The 19,855-nt window shown below is 42.2% G+C and overlaps 1 protein-coding gene across 1 annotated transcript in view; it reads left to right on the forward strand.

Moving 5' to 3' along the window:
* The window catches only part of SLC25A12 (solute carrier family 25 member 12), a 466,840-nt gene that overhangs the window by 338,995 nt on the left and 107,990 nt on the right, over nt 1–19,855 (forward strand). Inside the window, exon 12 of the mRNA XM_085645302.1 lies at nt 2,877–2,929. Coding sequence (XP_085501428.1) covers nt 2,877–2,929 — 53 coding nt within the window. The remainder of the gene's footprint in view (nt 1–2,876; nt 2,930–19,855) is intronic.

Below are 19,855 nucleotides of genomic sequence, written 5' to 3' on the forward strand. Positions count from 1 at the left end.
ACACTACGCCATTCTGCAGCACTCCACTCTGACACTCCACTCTACTCTACGCCCCTCTACTCTACTGCATTCCATGACACTCCACAACACTTCACTATCCTCTTTGCCACTCTACTCCACTCTTCATGACTCCACTCAACAACACTCCACTCTGACACTCTCCTCTGTGCCACTAACTTTTAGCTATGCCGAACAGCAGCCACGCTGGTTTAAAACATGGCAAAGCCGATAGATATTGCATTTGTGAGACTTATTGGTTTGCCAATGCTTGTTATTCCTAATGGCCATTATTAGGAGTAGGGCACCAAGCAAAGACAACTACCATTGAAAGTAAGCAGACAGGCCAAACTAAACCAATGTTGGATTGTTTTGTGATAAGAACCGCTGATAAATACTAAGAGATGCTGTGAGGGCTATGATGAGATACTTAAAGGTGAATATATGCAATGTCAAAACTCATAAACTTTTATACCAGTTTTCATCATGACTACCAGTGTGATGTTCGATGTACACCTTGGGCACAGTTGTATGACCTAACCGAGTTAGTCGTTTGTCACCTTCTGCAGTACTTAAAATGAGTGAATGTGACTAAAGATAAAATGGCTGCCATGTTCAACAAATGTTGTGTAATAGCTAAGAAAATAAAATGTACTACATAAATGCTACCTCCAGAGGCCGGATTTATGGTTTTGGGCCCTGGAGTGGTTCACTGGCGAGAAGAGGGCCCTCTAATAGTGTTCAGCGTGCTTGCTTCCAGTGACACACTGTACTTGCCGCGCACAGCCTGTACGGAACACTGCAATCCGACTCTGTTGATTCTAGGAATGACAGCCGCATAACATGTTTATAAAATGTTTTGTAATCTTAAGGAAAATGAAAAGCATTTCATAAGTGCTGCTTTTAAGCGAAGAGATTTATAGCACCAGGCCCTGGAATTATTCATTAAAGTGAAGCCTGCCATCTAATGATTTGTAATGTGATCTGCTTGTATTGTGGGTGCTGCTGTCGGTGTACGTGGACTGCGTGTGACTGAGGGAAGCATTGATTGTACTCCAGGAAGGCCTAGCCTGTTTTATGTGCACGTCACCCCACTTAATCCAAAAGGCATTTCGGTGGGGGTGGGGGGGAGCTTCAAAAAGACCCTCCAGCTGCCTGTTGCAGCAGGCACGTCGGGGACGAGGAAGGACAGGAGAGGGAGGGAAGAGAGAGAGAGAAAAATAAAGAAAAAAAGAAGGAATGACAAAAAAACTCTGGGCTGGTGTGAATATTTCTGCCAGCTCCGCTTTCGGTTCCCAGTCTAGTCCTGTCAGCCATGTACACGCCTGTAACAAAAGCTGCTGTGAAATCCTAGCCTTGTACTGAGATGATGGTTACTCCTGCTAGCGGCCGATTTGCATGATATCAAAACCTGGCTTTACCCCCCCTGTGGGTGCCACATGTTGGTGCCACACGATGTCACAAATCGATTAAGACATTTCCCTGAATCTGTACATTTATTTTACCTGGCGTGCGCTTTTGAGAATCTACCCTCCTCGGTCTTTACAGATTCAGTTTTGGAAACATCTGTTTTTAGGTTCATTCTAAATGGGAATCGCGTTTCCCTTCTGGTTCGAAATGAAGCAGTGTTTTCCCTCGTGAATACGAGCGCTCGTCTGTCTGAGAGGGCCCTGCCTATCTTTCCTGTTCAGCGTTTGTAAAGGCAAGGATTGAAACTTCAGACTGACTCCTGTGCTCCCTCGACGCCGTGGGGCGTCTCTCACAATAAGAATTAAACCGTGACGCCTTGGCTCCTGCCACGCAGGCAAGGCCTTCACCCTTCTGCTTTTAGTTGGTTCTTGGCAGCCCTGCTCACCCGACAGACCTGCATAAAAATTCACTTCGGCAGAATTGTGTTCATTTGCTTTTCATTATTTGCTAGTTTCTCGACTCAGCTGTCCATCACGACTTGCATTTTGATAGAAGACGAGTTAGGGCATCAAGTCACCTAGCAGTCATAAATTCATATATGCCCCGCCCCCCATTACTTTTCTTATGTAAGTATACGCCAAGGCTGTGTGCATGGGCGTAACACAGGCCCCTGTGGGTGGAGGTGGGGTGCGGTTCGGTTGGAGGGAGTGGGGGGGGGGGGGAGGGGCTGGGCGGGGGAGCCCTTCAGGAGGCCTCCATTCAGCCCAATGCCAATAAACATGAGATATGGGAGACTCACGGACCCCTCTTCACATCCAACAGGAGAGGGCCATCATTTTGCTTTACGCCACTGGCTGTGTGTCCACTTATGCAGGAGAAAATCGAAGGCAAAGGGTGGGAAGTGGAAGAATCGATGCGTACTTTACCTCACTAGTTGTGAATGCCGACAACAACGCAGTGTGTGGAACTTTGCAGACCCCTTTTCACCCTGGAAATGGGCAAATCCCTTTGCACTGTGGGAAGAGGAATGAACCACCCCTTCACATCGTGGGGGTGTGGAGGAAGGGATTGCTCATGTGAGAAAATGTTATACTCGTGCAGTAAAAAAGCACAAAACGAAATGTGCAGTTGCCCAGTGTTGTTGTCTTTCCCCAACATTAAATTGTACCCTCCATGTCAAATTACACAACGAGGAAATAGAAACGCCCAAAAAAGTCACTACATGAACATATTTGTGAATAGGGAAAATCATAAGCCTGCACCTGAGAGCAGGGGAACATTTATGGATACAGATTTGCAATTTCCATTGTGGAATGGACCCAGAATCTTTTTTTCTCGTATTTCTACTGCCCATACAGTAGACATTGTGTGCCTTTTTACATTTAAATCTGACAGAATTAGCAAGAGTACTCCAGATTGCTTTTGAAATATCTTATTAAATCTCCATGTTCGTTTTTTTTTTTGCACAGGTCTGTTGCCCCAGCTTGTAGGTGTTGCACCAGAAAAGGCCATTAAGCTAACGGTGAGTATTCTCAAGTGTGCTAAACTGCCCCATTCGTTGCAGTAAACTGTCACATTCGTTGCAAAGGACTGGACTCACGTATTGACGTTTGGAAAGTGATTTTTGTGCTCTTTGGTTGTGGAATATCCCTGTTGTTGAATCTCTTTTTTCTTTTTGCATTCATGCACAGTCTAATGCAGCATGTTTTCCTGCCCATTCCCTCTTCTATCTCCTTGAACAATTGTTGTCCTTGTGCTATCGTGCAGCCCTGTTCATCAGTTCCATACTTTCTCAACCAGCACTCTTGTTCTTTAATACAACTCGACTTTCAATTTTAGATCGCAAAGTACCACCTAGCTCATATCTGATCCCTGCATCACACCACACAGTCCTTTCTTTTGTAGCCACGAATGGCTTTTGTGCCACAAAGTCTTGCCTCAAATGAAAATGTTCACATTATAGTGCAAGACCGCAAGGAACACGCATGTAGAGATTTAGAATTTTAAGCCGGAGCAATCTGTATGAGCAAGGCCCTAATAATACCATATTAATTCACTTATTATGAGTGGCCTGGTAAAAGCGTCTGTAATACTGCACCCGCTGTTAACAATACCCACATTACTGAGAGGAACAAATCCTGGTATTATTGGGGATTACAAATTAATCCTCTAAGGACTCTTATGCAATGAGGAATAACATGAGGAAATCCCATTGCTTTTACCAGGGATAAATTATCTAGGTAAAACCGGGAAAACTGTCTCCAGTAATAACTCATCACTTGTGATCTCTGATGGAGACTGTAACTTCCATTAATGTGTAGTAGCTGTGGGAGCCACACAAATAGGAGGTGCCAGTCTTAAAGTTGTATGTAACAGGAAATAGCTAAGTATGTATTTGAATGCTTATAGACATCTTATAGTATCTCATAGTGTACTGCAGAGCTTCCATGGGTGGGGTTCTCTTGAGGAATGCCTGGCCGGTACAGAGGCATTTTGACCAGCAGGTAAAAGTGCCCACGACACGGGTGACTAAGGGTAAGGTTGTGTCAAGCCTCATTCTTTCATCACAGGGAGTCAACAGGAGACAGATGACATCTTTGAGCCAACACTTGTCACCTCTTTCTTTCTCAGATATGCCCATCAATCGCCCGCTTTGCATTTTGAGATACTCCAGGAATGAGTGGATGGTGCCATAGTCCTAGTGAGGGACAACAGAGACGTGGACTTTAGTGCAGAATTCCATAGAGAACAGGATTGGATTCACCTCCTTCCTATCTTATTGTTATGTTTTTGATATGCCTTTTTATTTTGATGTCCACAGCAAGATTATTTTCTAGCTTGTGTGGTTTATTTGGCACTGTCCACGCTTACTGCTTCACTGGCATATCTTTAATGCAAGCGAGGTAAGGACAACATGGTGGCTCGAGTCATCCTATGAAGCAGGATAAAAAGGTATTTGAGCATGGTTTATAGTGTAACACACAGGGCTTTAAACAGTGACTTCAAATGCTTTTGTCCGAAGCTGCCACCTGAAAAAACAGAGGATCTTCCCTAACTTTGGGGGGAAAGACATTGTTATATTGTTAGATGACACTGCTTGCAAAGCCGAACCAATAGATGAGAAACATAGCATGTTAAATGTGAGTGTTCTGAAAGAGAAAGTAATTGCAATAGAGAATTAGGGACATCACGGGAAAAGAAGAGGAAGGGAAGTATGACTGTTGGAGGGTGATGTCCCTAATAGACTACTGTAGTGGTGTTTCCCTTCACCTCTTTTCCGAGAGGTAATGAGCTGTAGAGTGTGGAAAATGCTGCCGCTTGGATAATCTTTCATCCAGCAATGAAACAATAGCATCCTCCCTGCCTTGCAGGTACTGCGCCGGCTCATCATTACCTGGCATGATGTCTCAAAAGGTGCTTTGTCTGCTCTGCAAGGCCTGTCATGACCCTGCTCTTGGCTACCTGTAACCAGCCCACCGGGTGTCTTCTGTCTGATTCAGAGACCTCTCTATCTGCCAACCAAGGGGAGAACAAACACTTCAAGATAGGTCCCTCCTCATGTACTTAGTAGAGCTCTGAAATCCCCTGATAGCAGCAATAACTGAACTCGTATTTCCTCAAGTTTTTAATTAAAAATAAATAAAAATAAAAAGCAGAAAAGATTCCAGGGGAAGGCTTGTATGCAGGGAGTCGAGGGGCACCACGATCCACTCCAGACTCTGCCTTTCATGAGTTGTTGCCCCCCTGCACTCAACAGAGGTAAGGATTAGCGACCACTTGGGATCCAAATGCTACATATACCAAGTAATCAAGTGATTATTTTTTTTTAATGTCAGAAGCATGAATGTCTACGTTGTGATGGGATTTAAGCCTGTGACTTTCAGGCTGATCCAAGACTTCTGCAGCAGGCACATTTCTCAATGAAGTATTTGACTCTGTCTAGGGGTTCCATGTACCATAAACTATGAAAGGGGGGGGGGGGGGGGGGGAATTGACCGCTTGGAACATGCTGTTACCTTGTGGAAGTTTGGCATAATGGTCCCATTATGACTTGCTGTACCCATTCTGCTTAAAATGCCTTCACCTGCAGTGGCAGCTGGCACTGATCTGGGGTGGCAGGAGGGCTTAAGTGTGTCTAAAAAAGATTAAAAAAAGAAAAATACACTTACCTCTTGCCGTGCTCTCCCACGCCATCTTTCCTCCGTGTAGGGCCGAAGTCGCCGAGCAGGAAGCACATCCAGGCTCCCCCTAGCCAATCAGAACGCTGCAATGCAGCGTTGTGATTGATCTGAGCGACGTAGTTCGGTGCTCAGACAGGGACTGGGGGCCTGTGCATGTTCTCCACCCAGGCTGTGATGACCACCACTCCTTCCCCTGCCATGCTCTGTGAGCAGAGGAGCCCGCCCACCCCGCCAAGCTGCCGCAGCAGAACAAAATAAAATGATAATAACATCAAGTTATTATCATTGTATTTTTCCTTTCTTTCACTGCTTCAAAGCAGTGGAGCGACTCTCCTTCGCCTTAGGGGAGGAGCCGGCACTGTTCACCTCTGCCATTTCTAAGCCATATACACACATCTGATTGGTCACAGAATAGTTCACTGTGCTAAGTGCAACTCGATCTAGCAAAATCAGAATTGCTTACTTTCCCCTGTGGATGACAACATGAATGCCTTATCATATGTTAGTGTGCTGTTTTAGTACAGCTGTTATGGTGTTTAGTGTGCTGACCAAGTAGGACCGGTATGCCCAGACGCAGTACCACCCCATGCACACTGTGCTACTTGAACCAAGCTATACCTGGCTGATGGACTGGGATGCAGCCCTAGCGATTACCAGTGGCTGAGATTAATTCAAGCGTTCCATCCATTACTTTTTTACATACTTTAATGCGTCACTCTAAGTGGGACGTGAATGCCCTGGCTTTGGTTCAATGCATACTGTGCTTCTGGAACCAAGTTATACCTAGCTAATAAGCCCTAACTATGACGAAACTGGTCCTGGGTTGCTTGTGTTCCGGGTCAGGGAGGACCTGGCCTAGCAGTTTGGTTTGGACTGCTCCACTGGAGCAGGGTCAATACGGATTTGCATATGGCTGGGTCCAAACTGAGGTGGCATGGTGTGCAAAATAATGATGGACTGAGATGCATCCAGAGTGATTACCAGGAGCTGAGAATAATTCAAGCATTCCCTCCATCACTTTTTTGTACAATTTAGTATGCCGCCCTAAGTGGGGTGGGTATACCCTGATGCTAGACATGTGCACTCAGTGCCACTGGAACCAAGCTACACCTGACTGATCAGTCTAACTGAGGTGGCATGGTGTGCAAAATAACTATGGACTGGAATGCAGCCCAGAGTGATTACCAGTGGCTGAGATTAATCCAAGCCTTCCATCCATTACTTTTTGTATACTTTTGTAATGGTAGGTGTCAGATGGAATATCAAGAGTCTAGAAACAATTAGCAATTGGCATAAAGGGACAGGATGCACTGCAGGGCTGTCCAGCATTTTACAAGTGTGCTGGAATGAAGCCAAAGGAATAAGACAAGAATACAATTCTGACAATGGTTTGGGGTAATTTTAGGAAAACATTTTCTCTATTGTGACACTAATAATCAAACTGGCCTGTCTGGTTGGGAAAAAGGTGCAGTTCAGAACTATCACAACGTTTTTCCCAAATTCCTCCGATGGTGGGTGGCCCTCTTTATGAGGAGTGACAGCAATAAAGATTCATTTTGTTTAGTTGGAGGTAAAAATCCTTGTCTCCCTTGATGAAGGATGACAAGCAGCTCTGATCCACCTTGATCTCCCAGCTGCTTACAGCATGGTTGATCACATTGTGCTATTCAGCAGTATAAGGTGTAGCTGGAGATTTCAGGAATAGCCATGGGTTGGATTGATTTGTTAATTCACTACTAGAGTCAACAAATTTGGAAGTGCTCTTCCACCTTGTCCTCCTGAAAAGTACTATGTGGAGTTCTGCAGGGATCCCCTCAGTCCCTGATCCTCTACAGTATTTACATGCTTCCCATAGTACAGGTCATTCACAAGCGTCAGGTAGACTTCCAGATACAAGAATACATCTTTGTTTAGAGGATAACCCAGAGAGGGATCAGTAGAAGGTCTAGACCACGTCTACCTTTGGGTGAAGGAAAGTTGCCTCTCATTGAACAGGTTGCAGTGGAAGGGCTTTTTGAAGGAGGGGGTTGCTTAGAGTCTATGCCTGTCAAGTCGCCTGCCAATCTTGATTCTCTCCTGCCCCGTCATGCCAGCAGCTGAGAAAACTGAGTATTAGCTTTGATTCGGACCTCAGCTTCACGCTACAAATCAACGCTGTAGTTAAGGAAACAATTTTTTAACTCTTGACCTTCCCGAAAAACCTTCTGTTTCTCCAGACTGACCACTGTGTTGATCTGACGTTGGCACTGGTCATGGCCAGATTGGGTCACTGTAACATAGTATGCACGTGCCGCCAAAAACCACGTTGAAAGACTTAACTAAATCAAACATCCACAATGTGCTTGCGTGTTCAGAAACCGGACCATATTGAGCCGACTGCGAAAGCTCTTCACTGACTTTCATTTGAATTGAAGGTCACATTCAAAGCACTGTGCCAAGGGCCTAGGCATGTGCAAAAACTGAATAATGACTGCACTGCAGCTCAGACCTTACATGCTTCCTTTGCTCGTCTGATCCAGTAGCACGCCTTTGGACGACTGTATGCCTTTGGAAGACTGTATTATGCTGGACGAACCCAAAACATTTGAAAAAGTCTCAGTCCTGGAGTCTGAACAGAATATTGTTACCTTCGATTCATAGAACTACCCAAAACCGAACTGTATAACCAGCTTGAATTCATTAAAGTGAAAGCAGGGCTCATCCAGGGAGTGTTCGAAGTATGTTAGATCGCTCCATATGGCTAGACGGTATCTTTCTGAATTTTCTGTATGTGTTTTTCTTGCCTTTCCAGAACTCTCAAGTGAGCTAAATGACCTGTATTATTTTTTATAAAAGTCCTGATGAGATAAAAAAAAAATCAGTTGTTCCGCCAATTGGTTTTAATCTACGCAATGTCATCCCAATCTCAACATCAGAGATGCATCCTTCAGACTAAGGGCGAATTGGTTGATCTGTGGAGACTTCAGTCACATCTGGGTGCTGTTGGGTTACGGGGAAAATGGTCGTTTCCCAGCCTAGCACATATCACCTACTGAGCATGAACTCCACGATTCATTTAGACAGGCTGATGACCCTGATTGACCTTCAGGACTGGGCACTACTTCTTTTCTCCCTTTTTTATCACAACTGTCACATTTATTTGTTCTTCATTCTGATGCCTTCCTTTTCCCCTGCCCTCTTTAATCTTTATCTTCAATCTTTTCGTTGACAACAAAATACTCCCACAGATGATGCTGAGGCTGTCAAACTTTTGGGATGCCCCCACTTCTTCTCCTACCCTCTTACTACACTCGTCCCGTTGAGGTTGTTTCCAAGCAGTCAACAGCTGAATGCTTCTTTACTTGGTCAAAGCAACAACCTACACAAAGTTTCTCTCTTCGGCATCAGCCATTTGTGTGAGTCAGTGTCACCACCTGCATTGGGTCCATGCCTTGTTCCTGACACCCACATAGCAGTTTTATGTTTATTAAAGAAGAAGTCATTTCTTTCACGCACTACAATTGTGTTTCCTTTTGTTGCCTTCCTTCTGAGAGAACCTAGTATTCATAATTCTATTTGCAACTGCCTCTGTCTGAACACTCCAGCTTTACAGCTAAGCGCTCTCTTGCCACATCAAAATAAAGGTACCCTCTACATACTGGAGTGGACCAAAGTAACCACTTCAGTAGAGCTATTTCCTGGAGCCAGTGTGCCAAAAAATCAAACTGCTTGCCCTCTGCACCACCAGACCTCTCGAGGTTTCCCAGTTAAGGCATGAGTCACCCTTTCAGTCCCAGAATTACTCCTGTATTCTGGTACTTGTTAGTGTTTCCTGTCTGTAATGCAGGACTACACCTATCAGAAATTCCCGTTACAATACTGACAGAAGGAAATACACATGGCTAATGTGCAAAACTTGAATACATGGTGTCACCCGGCAAGGTTTCTCAGTCATCTTCCCTTGTTCAGAGCATGAAAGTTCATAGATGGATTCTAAGAGGATGGAAGTTCCTTCCTCCGTTGCATCCCAATGGGATGTATGTGCTTCCATGACTCACAAAATAATTAGTAACCCATATCAGAAAGGCAAGGAAAAGTGGTTATGCCTTTGATATCCGATTTGCTGTACAAGGCTACACCAAATCGTTCAGAACCTGCATTGCAGTTTGTAGCTGAAAGAGTTGCCTTGTTGTTTCTGCTTTACATAGATTGTGCTATGCAGATAGTTAAGTGATTGCCTAAATGGTGACGGGGATCTCCAGGGTTCTCTTGTGCTAAAGGTTTTTTGTATATTTTTGTACTGCCCGGCTCTCCAGAAACCCATGCAGTCTTCCTCTTGTTTTATGAAGTATTTCAGTAAATGAATGTGTTATACCACCATTACAGTCCTAGGTTCTGTTTATGACAACCCTATTCTGGTGCTTTCAATTTTACTAATTTTTGGTTCAAACTGAGGGGCCTATTGACAAATGCACTTTGTAGTATATTCATAGTACTATGACCATACTACAAAATGCGATTCACAAACCTCTGATATCTTTTTCTCTGTAAAGATCTCTGCTCTGTCTGTGCAGTCCCCAGACAAGTAAGTATATGTTTTAAATAAAAATGTAAGCGGGACAGAGGGTAGTGGCTGAAAAATAAGGACTACTTACTACAAAATAGGGATTTGGTGAGGAGTAAAGAGGGGCTTAGGGAAGGACGTGCACCAACCCACAAAAGACTGAGTCAGTTTCCATTCACAAACTGCACTTCTAAAGTCCATCACCACACATTAACTGCTGGTCCTGCAAAACCCTCCCACAGAAAACAGTGGCGGTTGGGACTTAAAATGAAACCTTCATAAGAATTAATGTTGAATTAAATAATTTTTTAATTACCTAAAAATATTAATTAAGTTATTTTAACGGCAAAAGAATTATATAAAGTAAACTATTTTTTATTTGAATTTAACAAAGTTTAATTAACTTTTTTAAATAAAAAAATTAATATAACATTATTTTTTATTAAATTTAATTTAATGACCTTTAGGCCTGTAATCACTTAAAAATTCAGAAAAAAATATATTAGTTTTATTAGTTATATTAGTTTAGTGTATTCAAGATAATTAATTTTAAATTTAAATTATCAATGTTGTAAAAAATGTATTAATCTAAAATTAAAATATATACAATTATGTAACATTATACATGTTTTACTTGAAATATCTTTTCTATTTTTTATTATAAATGTAATTAATTTTTTCACTTTTTTTTAATACCTCACCTCATGGAGATCTGACTCCTCCATCTCCCTCTTGATGGTGGCGTCCTCCTGCCCACTTAACTTATTGTTACATAATTATTAAATCCATTTAAATTTATTAAATAAAATGCAAAACAATTTTTGAAGATCTATTTAAAAAAGTAAAATATAATCGCACCTAAAGTAATTTTTTATTTACTTAATATATATTAAAAATACAAACAGTTTTGTACAGAATTAATGAAAATAATTCATTTAAATATTTACTTTAAAAATGATTACAATACCTTTCAAATAAAAGATTTTTAAAGTGTTTTATCAATAAAAATTGTTATTTCTAAAATATATATTTTTTTAAATGCCGTATAATTTCCACATAATTTTAAAATTGTGAAACAAACTATTTTATCTCAACATTATTGCTCAGTGGGTTCTTATTTGAAGTCCCTGTCTGCATTATTTTCTAAGGTATTGCAGGATCAGTAGTTATCAAATGATGATTACATGGTGCTCTTACTACTACTCCATTTTGGACTTACAATTGCTCCATTTTGGTAGCAGTAACTTAGAGTTGTACATTTGGCTCCTCACCCGTTTCAGGTGGTGGAGACATGTAAGTTTATACTTTTTAGAAACTTTAAATCCGTAAATGGTGAATAGTCAAAAGTAGTAAATTACTCAAAAGTGTACGGGTAAACTTACACATGTAGATTTACTCATGTTTAAGTTTACCTTTGTGAATAGGCCTCATATTGTTGTGAATAGTTTTGAAAGTAGCAACCTGACCCAGTGGCGTAGCTAGGCACTCTGCTGCTGGTGGGGGTCGCTGCCTTTACCGCCCGCGGCCGTGCTGAAGAGCGGGGGCAGGGGGATGTTGCCGCCCTGGCAGCAAACGCATGTAAGAGCTGGGGGGGGGAGGGGTGGAGGCACCACCCCCAAAACTCGACCCCCCGCCCCGCCTTGCTACGCCACTGACCTGACCTTGAACATTGTCACTTGTAGGTATAACTGTTCATATGTAGAGCCTACTTTTTTAGAAGAATTTTTATAGACTGAGTGCCTTTACACATAGGGTAAGTGTATATGATTTATACTCTTGAATAAAAATTAATGTGCTAGGACTAACCTTGGCATGGAATTGCAGGCTTCATGAGGGCAGTTTGCAATTGAATGTGTTGGTTCCATTCAACTTTCTTGAAGTTGAATGGAACTAGGTGTTTCAATGTGTTGATTCTATCTTTAGAGCACATCTTCTTTTGTAAGTGTCTTATACATTGCCAATATCTTTAGGCACCTGAAATCCCATTTCCTACTTGGGGGCCGATTACAGTGTCGTCAGGAAAGGCTCCTAACAGGATTCGAATTCTGCGTATCCTATTCGGTAGCTCTGTTCCCGACCGAATCGGTCACCTTTCCGTACGACCGAGTATGATGCAAAGAAGCCGTCCTGGCTGTCCGAATCTGTTTCGAACGGGATTCAGGCAGCCTGAGTTGTTCAGAGCCGAATCGTACAGCTCAATGGAGACGGTTTCCGAACGAGCAAGTACGATGACTGATTCGGACAGCCGTTCCGAATCAGTTTGACCAAGATGAAACGGATGTGGGAATCGGACTTTGGGGGCCCATAGCAGGTCCCCCTTCACCCCCTTCCCCACCAAGCGCAGTGTGTCAGGCAGCATGTGGTGCCCGCCACAGGGTGCAAGGTTTTCCCCACCCATCCCTTTTTTCCAGTGGGAGCTTGTGTTCTCTTTCGGAACACAGGCTCCCATTGAAGTCAATAGGAGTCCAACCAAATAGAGTCCGTAAGCATTCGTACACATAGCAATCGGTTGGTAGGACACCCCGAATACGAATCGTTCGGAAAGCATTCCTAACTCGATTCGGTGGAAATGCTTTCCTGATGACATCGTAATCAGCCCCTTAATTGGAAGATGAGTTGGTTCGAAATATATCACCCTAGTTCCCTCAATATTAATTCTAAAGATAATATTAGCCTCTAGTTTTGTCTGATCTATATCCCAGACCAGATGTAGAGATTTAAAAACTAGTGTTGCTATGACAATACTCTACAAATACTGCAACTCCAAGCTAACCCGTATACATTTCTTGCTATAATCTTAACTTGATACAGTTGAAAACTGGGTCTAAGACTGTGACAACTTGATATGAAACCTATATCAAAATGAATGACTTTAACTTACTACCACTATATGAAAACCATGAAAAAGTCCCAATCATCTGTGCTTGGCACCTTTTGCATAAACTTTTTCGATCACAATAAAATTAAATGATAAACACTGAGAAGACATGACATTGACTCTAAATTTACTGTATGTAGCACATAAGTAAATTGTAATCTTGAGATGATACTCTAGAAAACCCCTGAATATGTCAAACAGCAAGGTGGACAGTTGACATTCACTCAGAAGAGAATCCTATGCTACTGTTTTATTGACATTTATAGTCATCATTAAAAAGGTGGGCCCAGCACATACTTAAGAATGCAAAGGTCAGTTCCAGTATTTGAGAAAATGGCTGCGAGAGTGCAGGCGCTCCAATATTGAAGGGGTTAAGGGGAAAGGTGTCATGTATTCACTACCACATGAAGTGCATTGCACCGACACACTAGTCCGTCTACTTTTAGCAAGTCTTTCCTCACCCAACACAAACCTTCCAGTCCATATTGAAAAACTCACTAATACATTGTTGTGCTCTCTGGGCTTCAGTTTAAACCAGGTTGCGCATACATAGGTTTTGCCAATGCTTTCTTTGATTTTGCTATCACTTACAGCACAAACCGCTGCAAGATGGCTACCCAGGTATGAACAAGCACAGAGGCTATTTGGGAATGTTTTTTTATAAATCATAAGAAAAAGCATTCTAATATGGCGGTTGTGCCTACGCATATGCCAAGGAATGCAGACAATTAGGTGGCATTTCCAAGATGGCCTCCCACTACTGTTATGGTAGCAAATTGCAAACAGAGTTGGGCCGGGAGTTAGTGAATTTTTAAGTAAAGAGATCAGGGGGTAGGAAATGGTGTAGAAGTGAGTGTAGGGATAGATTGAGAGGAAATGGTGCCTCATGCCCTGCAAGGCAAGCTCTTGAAGATGTCAGCAGTGGAAGGATACAACTCGTTGAAACCAACCACAATGAGAAAGAAGTGCCTCTTGGGTGAGAAAAAACAGAAGAAAAGAGAGAAAAGACATTGAATCAGAAGCAGGAATTTGACATAGAAAAGAAAGCCATCTAATCATGAGCACTGGGCTGACCCAAAGCCCACTCTAAGTATATATTGGATACAATAGGTTTGGTGCCAATGGAAAGCTGGATGTATATGGGACCTAAAAAGAATGAAAACTATTTGTAGTTTAAGAAATTAGATGGAAAGTTTGCCAGTAGTAGAAAATAAGAGTGGAAGAAGAGAGCAAATCAGAAATTAGATTCAACTAGTAATAAGCACATTTACAATCTATACCTGACTTTGCTCCTTCAACCATAAACAGGTTCAAGTGCAGTTCTAATAAATGGTTTCACAATGTAATTATGTATGTGCATTACTACTATGTTTTACAAGTTCTATCTTAGCGTATCAATATGCAGTGTCAGTGGTTTGTAATACTTTTTATGCATTTCACATAAAATAAACTAGCATTTCGTTTTCCAGTGGTTTATTTAGTTTGACATGTGTGCTAAATAGTCCTTGCAACAGCTTGTTCAAGAATTGCATACTTTGACTTTGTTGCATATGTCACCCTGTAGGTACATTTGTTGTTTTATCTGTAGGTTTCCCTAGATTTTATGGTACAGCTGTCATGGAAATTGTTCAATATCCTTTTCTTTTCTTTTAAATGTCAGATATGGTGTTTATTTCTATTCGCACCATTAATGTCCCCACCTTTGTTTCTTGGGAGTATCTTTCATCGGCGTCTTCGAAGCTACATTTGCAATCATGTAATTAAACTGATTGTCCAGCTCCTGTTTTAAGTAACTTATCTGAAGTGGAAGGCTGACAACTGAGGCATGAGTTAAGATCCTTTGATCCTCAAACTTTAAAAGAATAGTTGAACGGCTGCAGCAAAACTAAGACCCTCGACAAAATGGCTGCATTTTCTAGCATTAAATCTCAGCAGCAGGCTGACGTAATCTCATTGCAGCCCAAAGGAATCTGGGACACTGCAAAACAAAAAAAAGAGACAGGTCTTTATTGGTAGAATATAGGGTTGTGATGGTAACTTTCAAAGTGAATTTGGAAAATTACATTATTCTATTTTAATTATGTAGTACAAGTTTGAGAAGATTAATTTTCTTCAAAATTATATCATGAGACCCCACAAGTTTTCAGACGGCCTAGTTAATGAACACAATAGACACAATAAAAGTGTGTAATCTCTCCCTATTTGACAGATCGAACATAATAGTCATCAAGAAGTACAAAATGAAAAGAAAAACTCATCATGTAAAATTCTATCACACAAAATAAAATGTATACTATAAACAAGTAGCAATTTAAAACAAATTCAGCATAATTAAGAAACATCATCCAGATAACATTGCTAAAAATTCCATTAAAATTACTCGTTCATAATGGCTTTATAAAAAAAATACAGTAAGCCAATATCAGCTTGCTAAACAACCATAATCATCAAGCTAAATTGATACAAAAATAAAATGAGATGAGTTCACATACAAAGCACTCAAATTACATTGCTAACAAGTGAGGTCACAATCGCTTTGTGTCTAACCATGCTGCAAACAGTAATTTAGAAACTGCGCTCACTGTCACCCTAGTAAAATCGCTTTTGCAAATCCTAGCGCTTTTACATGGTCCGTCAGACACATAAGACGACACATGGGCACCATCCACCTAAATCTTGGTTTAAAGTACTTTACACAAAAAATATATATGTTCTTCTGTCTCTTCAGCAATGCCGCATGCGGGACACAAGATAAACTTCTCCTATGATGACGACCATGTTTAGGTGAAGTAGCAATGTGCAAAATACCATACCTGAATTGTAAAAAGAGGACTTTGCAATTGCAAGTCTAATGAAGTCTAACTGTTCCTCCAACCTAGGCATATTTTTATACAAGTGGAAAAACCTAGTACGACTGCCCGTGGAACTAGATGACTCATTACAGGTATCAAATTGTGCCCCAAACCTTAATTTGATCACAGCTACTGTGGATGTTGAAAACGAGGAAGGCATATTCCAATAATTACCCAACCCCAAACCTTGTAAGGTCTCTTTGACATGGACCAGCCACTGTATCTTCTGAGTACTGTGTAAGATCAAAATATCTATAAAGCCATCTCTATATTGTTGAAGCTCCTCGATAGACAATATATGAAGCCAATAGAGCATAGGTCTTAATCTAGCCAGCTCTGGGATGGGCTTGAGTGCAAGGGGTGTCTTGCCCTATACACACAAGAGCTCTTATGAAATTCTTCTCACCAATCCCTAGAGGAGCGATAGAACAGTGACTCATAGCTCTGCTACGTATCAAGCAGCACTCATTCCATAGGGCCTATATATTTTGATTACTGGAATGATCGGTTACCAAGAGGCTCTCTAAGCAAATCTAAGGATGGCCAAAACCTGATGGTTAATCAAACAATAGCTCTTAAAGATCTGATGGGCCCACAATCCAGAAATGACAAGCGAATCCTGAAGTATTTGAATTCCTTAACCCTCTCCAGTACTTGCCTTCCCAGACTGAAAGTTCCTCTGGCCTTCCTCCCCTTATGATAGATCGTCTGCTTAGTTTGAAGGATGTTAATTTTGAGTCTGTATAGCAGCCAAAACAGGTTAAATCTATCAACAAGTGTCTGGTATTGTCCATTAAAGAAAGGGCTGGTGCCCTTTGGCCTGCTAAAATTGGGGAATATTTTGCACAGTTTATCAAAAACGCTGCACAATTATTAATGTACAAAAGAAAGAAAGTTGGGGCCAAAACACAACACTGGTGCACTCCTTATTCAATGGCAATTTTCTCAGTAAATTCACATTTGGGCCCTATTGAATCCGTGCATAATTTCTTTCATGAAAGTGCATACTAATATTAAGCAAAGTAGTAGTGATTCCCAGGCAAGAAAGTACCCCCCATAATTTTCCTCTCAGGACCAGATCAAAAGTTGCTCGAAGATCAATAAAGCAACAAAAAGTGCCTCCCCACCTATGTCCACTGCCTTACACTTGGCCATCAAAAGCTGAAGACCTGATTCACAGTTGCGATCATAGGTCCAACTCCGGCCTGCAAATGGGTGAGAATCTGGTTCTCATCAATCCACTCCAATAGATCCCAAAGAACTGCTTGCCAAATAACTTTTGCAAGTGGTCTAGCAAACTGATAGGGCAATAGTTAATCGGGAAATTGGGATTTCTTTTTTTGAAAACCGAGACAAGCTCGGCTCCCTTCCACTTTGCCGGCATTGCAGCACCAGCCGCGATTGAAACAGCATTGATATAGGGCACCCATACGGTCAGATCAGATCTAAAAAGGTCAGGTGGAATCTTGACCATCCTAGGAGATCTACCTACTTCTGCAAAGAGATCACTGCTGCTGCTACAGCAAGGAAAAGAAATTGAGGATGATGGTAACTCGAAAATGTAGACAGCTCCTTCTTCATTTGGGGTTGGCTCCTGAACGTGCTGTGACGAAGGGGAGTAAAGGTTTTCAAAATGAGCTACACACTCACTCGACTGGCTAGATGTCTCCAAGGGTTTGGCCAAATTCCCACTAACCTGGCTCACTAGCCACCAGAATAACTTGAGATATTTATTAGTAGAGGCCTCTAATAGGTCATCCCATTTTTTGTTTTCCCAATTTACCTTGGCAGTTCTTATTGCAACCTTATATTGGATTCTAGACTCCCTGATCTCATTACTGGCTCCTCTTTTTATTGCATTGACAAGAGTGCCCTTTGCCGTCCTGCAGTGTGGTCTATATTACTCGTGGGATCTTGGTTCCTAAGGGCCTGCTTGTAATTCTTCACCAAAAATCTTTCAGTCCTGTTAATTTGGTTAATGATCACTTCACAGTTCAACTAATTTTCAAGCATCATAGTCATGCGGGTAGCCACATTGGCATAGATGTCTGAAGCTGCCCTAGAAGAGGAGCATACAGTATTCCACCTCATATTTCTATGGTTGTTAGTCACTGGCAGCACGTTCTCACTTGGCTCAATAGGCTTCAACATGGTAGATGGTGGCACATCCGAACAAATGAAATCAGTGGGGTATGGCCACTCTCACCGATACACACTTCTAACCTGTCCTGCAGAAATCTCCATACCATGATGTTAATAAGAATGTAATCAATATGGCTGGAGTACATTGCTGTCTATCTCTGGAAGGTGGGAACAGGAGTGCAATCAGAGAGAGAGCGGCGTTGGCAATGGTACAGGAAGTGTCACTGCTATGTCTATGTCAATTAATGGAGGGTCAGCTAAGACAGCAGTGATTGCTGGCAATTTATTTGAGTGCGGGCTAGTCTGGCCCCAGATATTGATAGAGATTTTAACTTTAGCGACCTGGGAGCGTGGGTAAAAAAAGGATTTTCTAGCAACCCCTTTTTGAAAGCACAATCCCCGACTTACAGCAATGGGAGGTAAACGGAGCAGAAAAATCCTGGCCTTAAAGGCCAAGAACAGGTTACTCATGCTGAAGGAAACCATTGAGGGCCAAAACGCGATTTCCTGTGGGAATACAGAGGTGGATGACCTAGGGTAATGGATTGGATTCAAAGTCTCCTATTTCAGGTGACAATAAATGTAACCCAATGGAAGGGGTTTAATAGTGCCCGGATTTACTAAGCATTGGGAGCACCTAAACAACTACCCCAGGGTAATAGGTAGATGCCTAAAATTTATTCTTCAGGCAGCCCACCCAACCAACCCTACAAACTATCAAAAAATACCAGACAAAACAGAAAAAGAAAAATCTGCGTTAGTTGAGAGCCAGTGTATGACCTTGTGTTTTTTTAACTGGGTGGGAAATTCAAAACTATTTGGGGCCAAGCTCTGGACATTTGACAACAGTATCACATATGCACATGCCTCAGGAAGAAGATTGATTGCAGGGAGGCATGGTCCCCGCTGGGCCAATTTCCTGTCCATCCATTATCCTCACTCTTCCCCTCCCACTGGATCATCACCACACACTCACAATGGTGTATGAGCATTGTTGCGAGTAGGTCTCAGTTCCCCTTGGTCAAGAGTTGGGATGGACGTGGAACTAGAGCTACCCATCACATGTTTGTTACAATTGGGAGTGCTACTACACCTTCCAATCCAGGTTCGACAGTCTGGAATGGGACAGAAGAGGGAGGCAATACATCTGAATTCAGTTTAAATAGTTCAGCTTCAGTGGCCCACATGCGGTCGTAGATGGGTTTTAACTTGGCCTCCAAGAAGACAGTTATTTTCCCACACATTGCCCCTTCGGTGTCTGCAAAATCAGCCACACTACATCCATCTTAATCCCGCTAAGCAGCCAGAATAGGTAACTAATTGCTCTTCGGTCTGACAGTTGGCAGCTGCCTCTTCCTTTTCGCTGGTGCACCCCTAGCTGATGTGCAAGCCAAGCAGGGAATTGATACAGAAGGTGCAGTAGGCGAGTGAGAACTCTCTGCTGCAGGGATATTGACTGGTCGCACTGGCACCTCTGATAATGGCGAACAGATCACCGAAAGGCAAGTAGTTTGGGTTGGTGGATCAGGTGTGAGAGATAACCTTTGTTCTGAAAGTTCAATTTCCTTATTATTACACCGACGGCATCATGAAGGAACCCATCAAGTGAAATGCTTATTGGTGGTTTAGGTGGGGTGGTTGCAGCCTTATGTTTCCCCATTCCTAACAGTAATGGCTAAATGCCCAGAGGCAGCCAAAAACATAAATGGGGGGAGGGGGAAAAAAATTAAAAAAAGATGGAGTCACAAGTCAGTCGGATGAACTAAAGTAATCTCGTAATCCTCCTCAGTCTGTGAGTATCACACATAGTTCAGAAGAATGAGGCTCGGTCTTGCCTAAGTGGAGCAAGCAC

This window comes from Triturus cristatus, chromosome 3_1 (genome assembly GCF_964204655.1).
Source record: "Triturus cristatus chromosome 3_1, aTriCri1.1, whole genome shotgun sequence".
In the NCBI taxonomy this organism is placed as follows: Eukaryota; Metazoa; Chordata; class Amphibia; order Caudata; family Salamandridae; genus Triturus; species Triturus cristatus.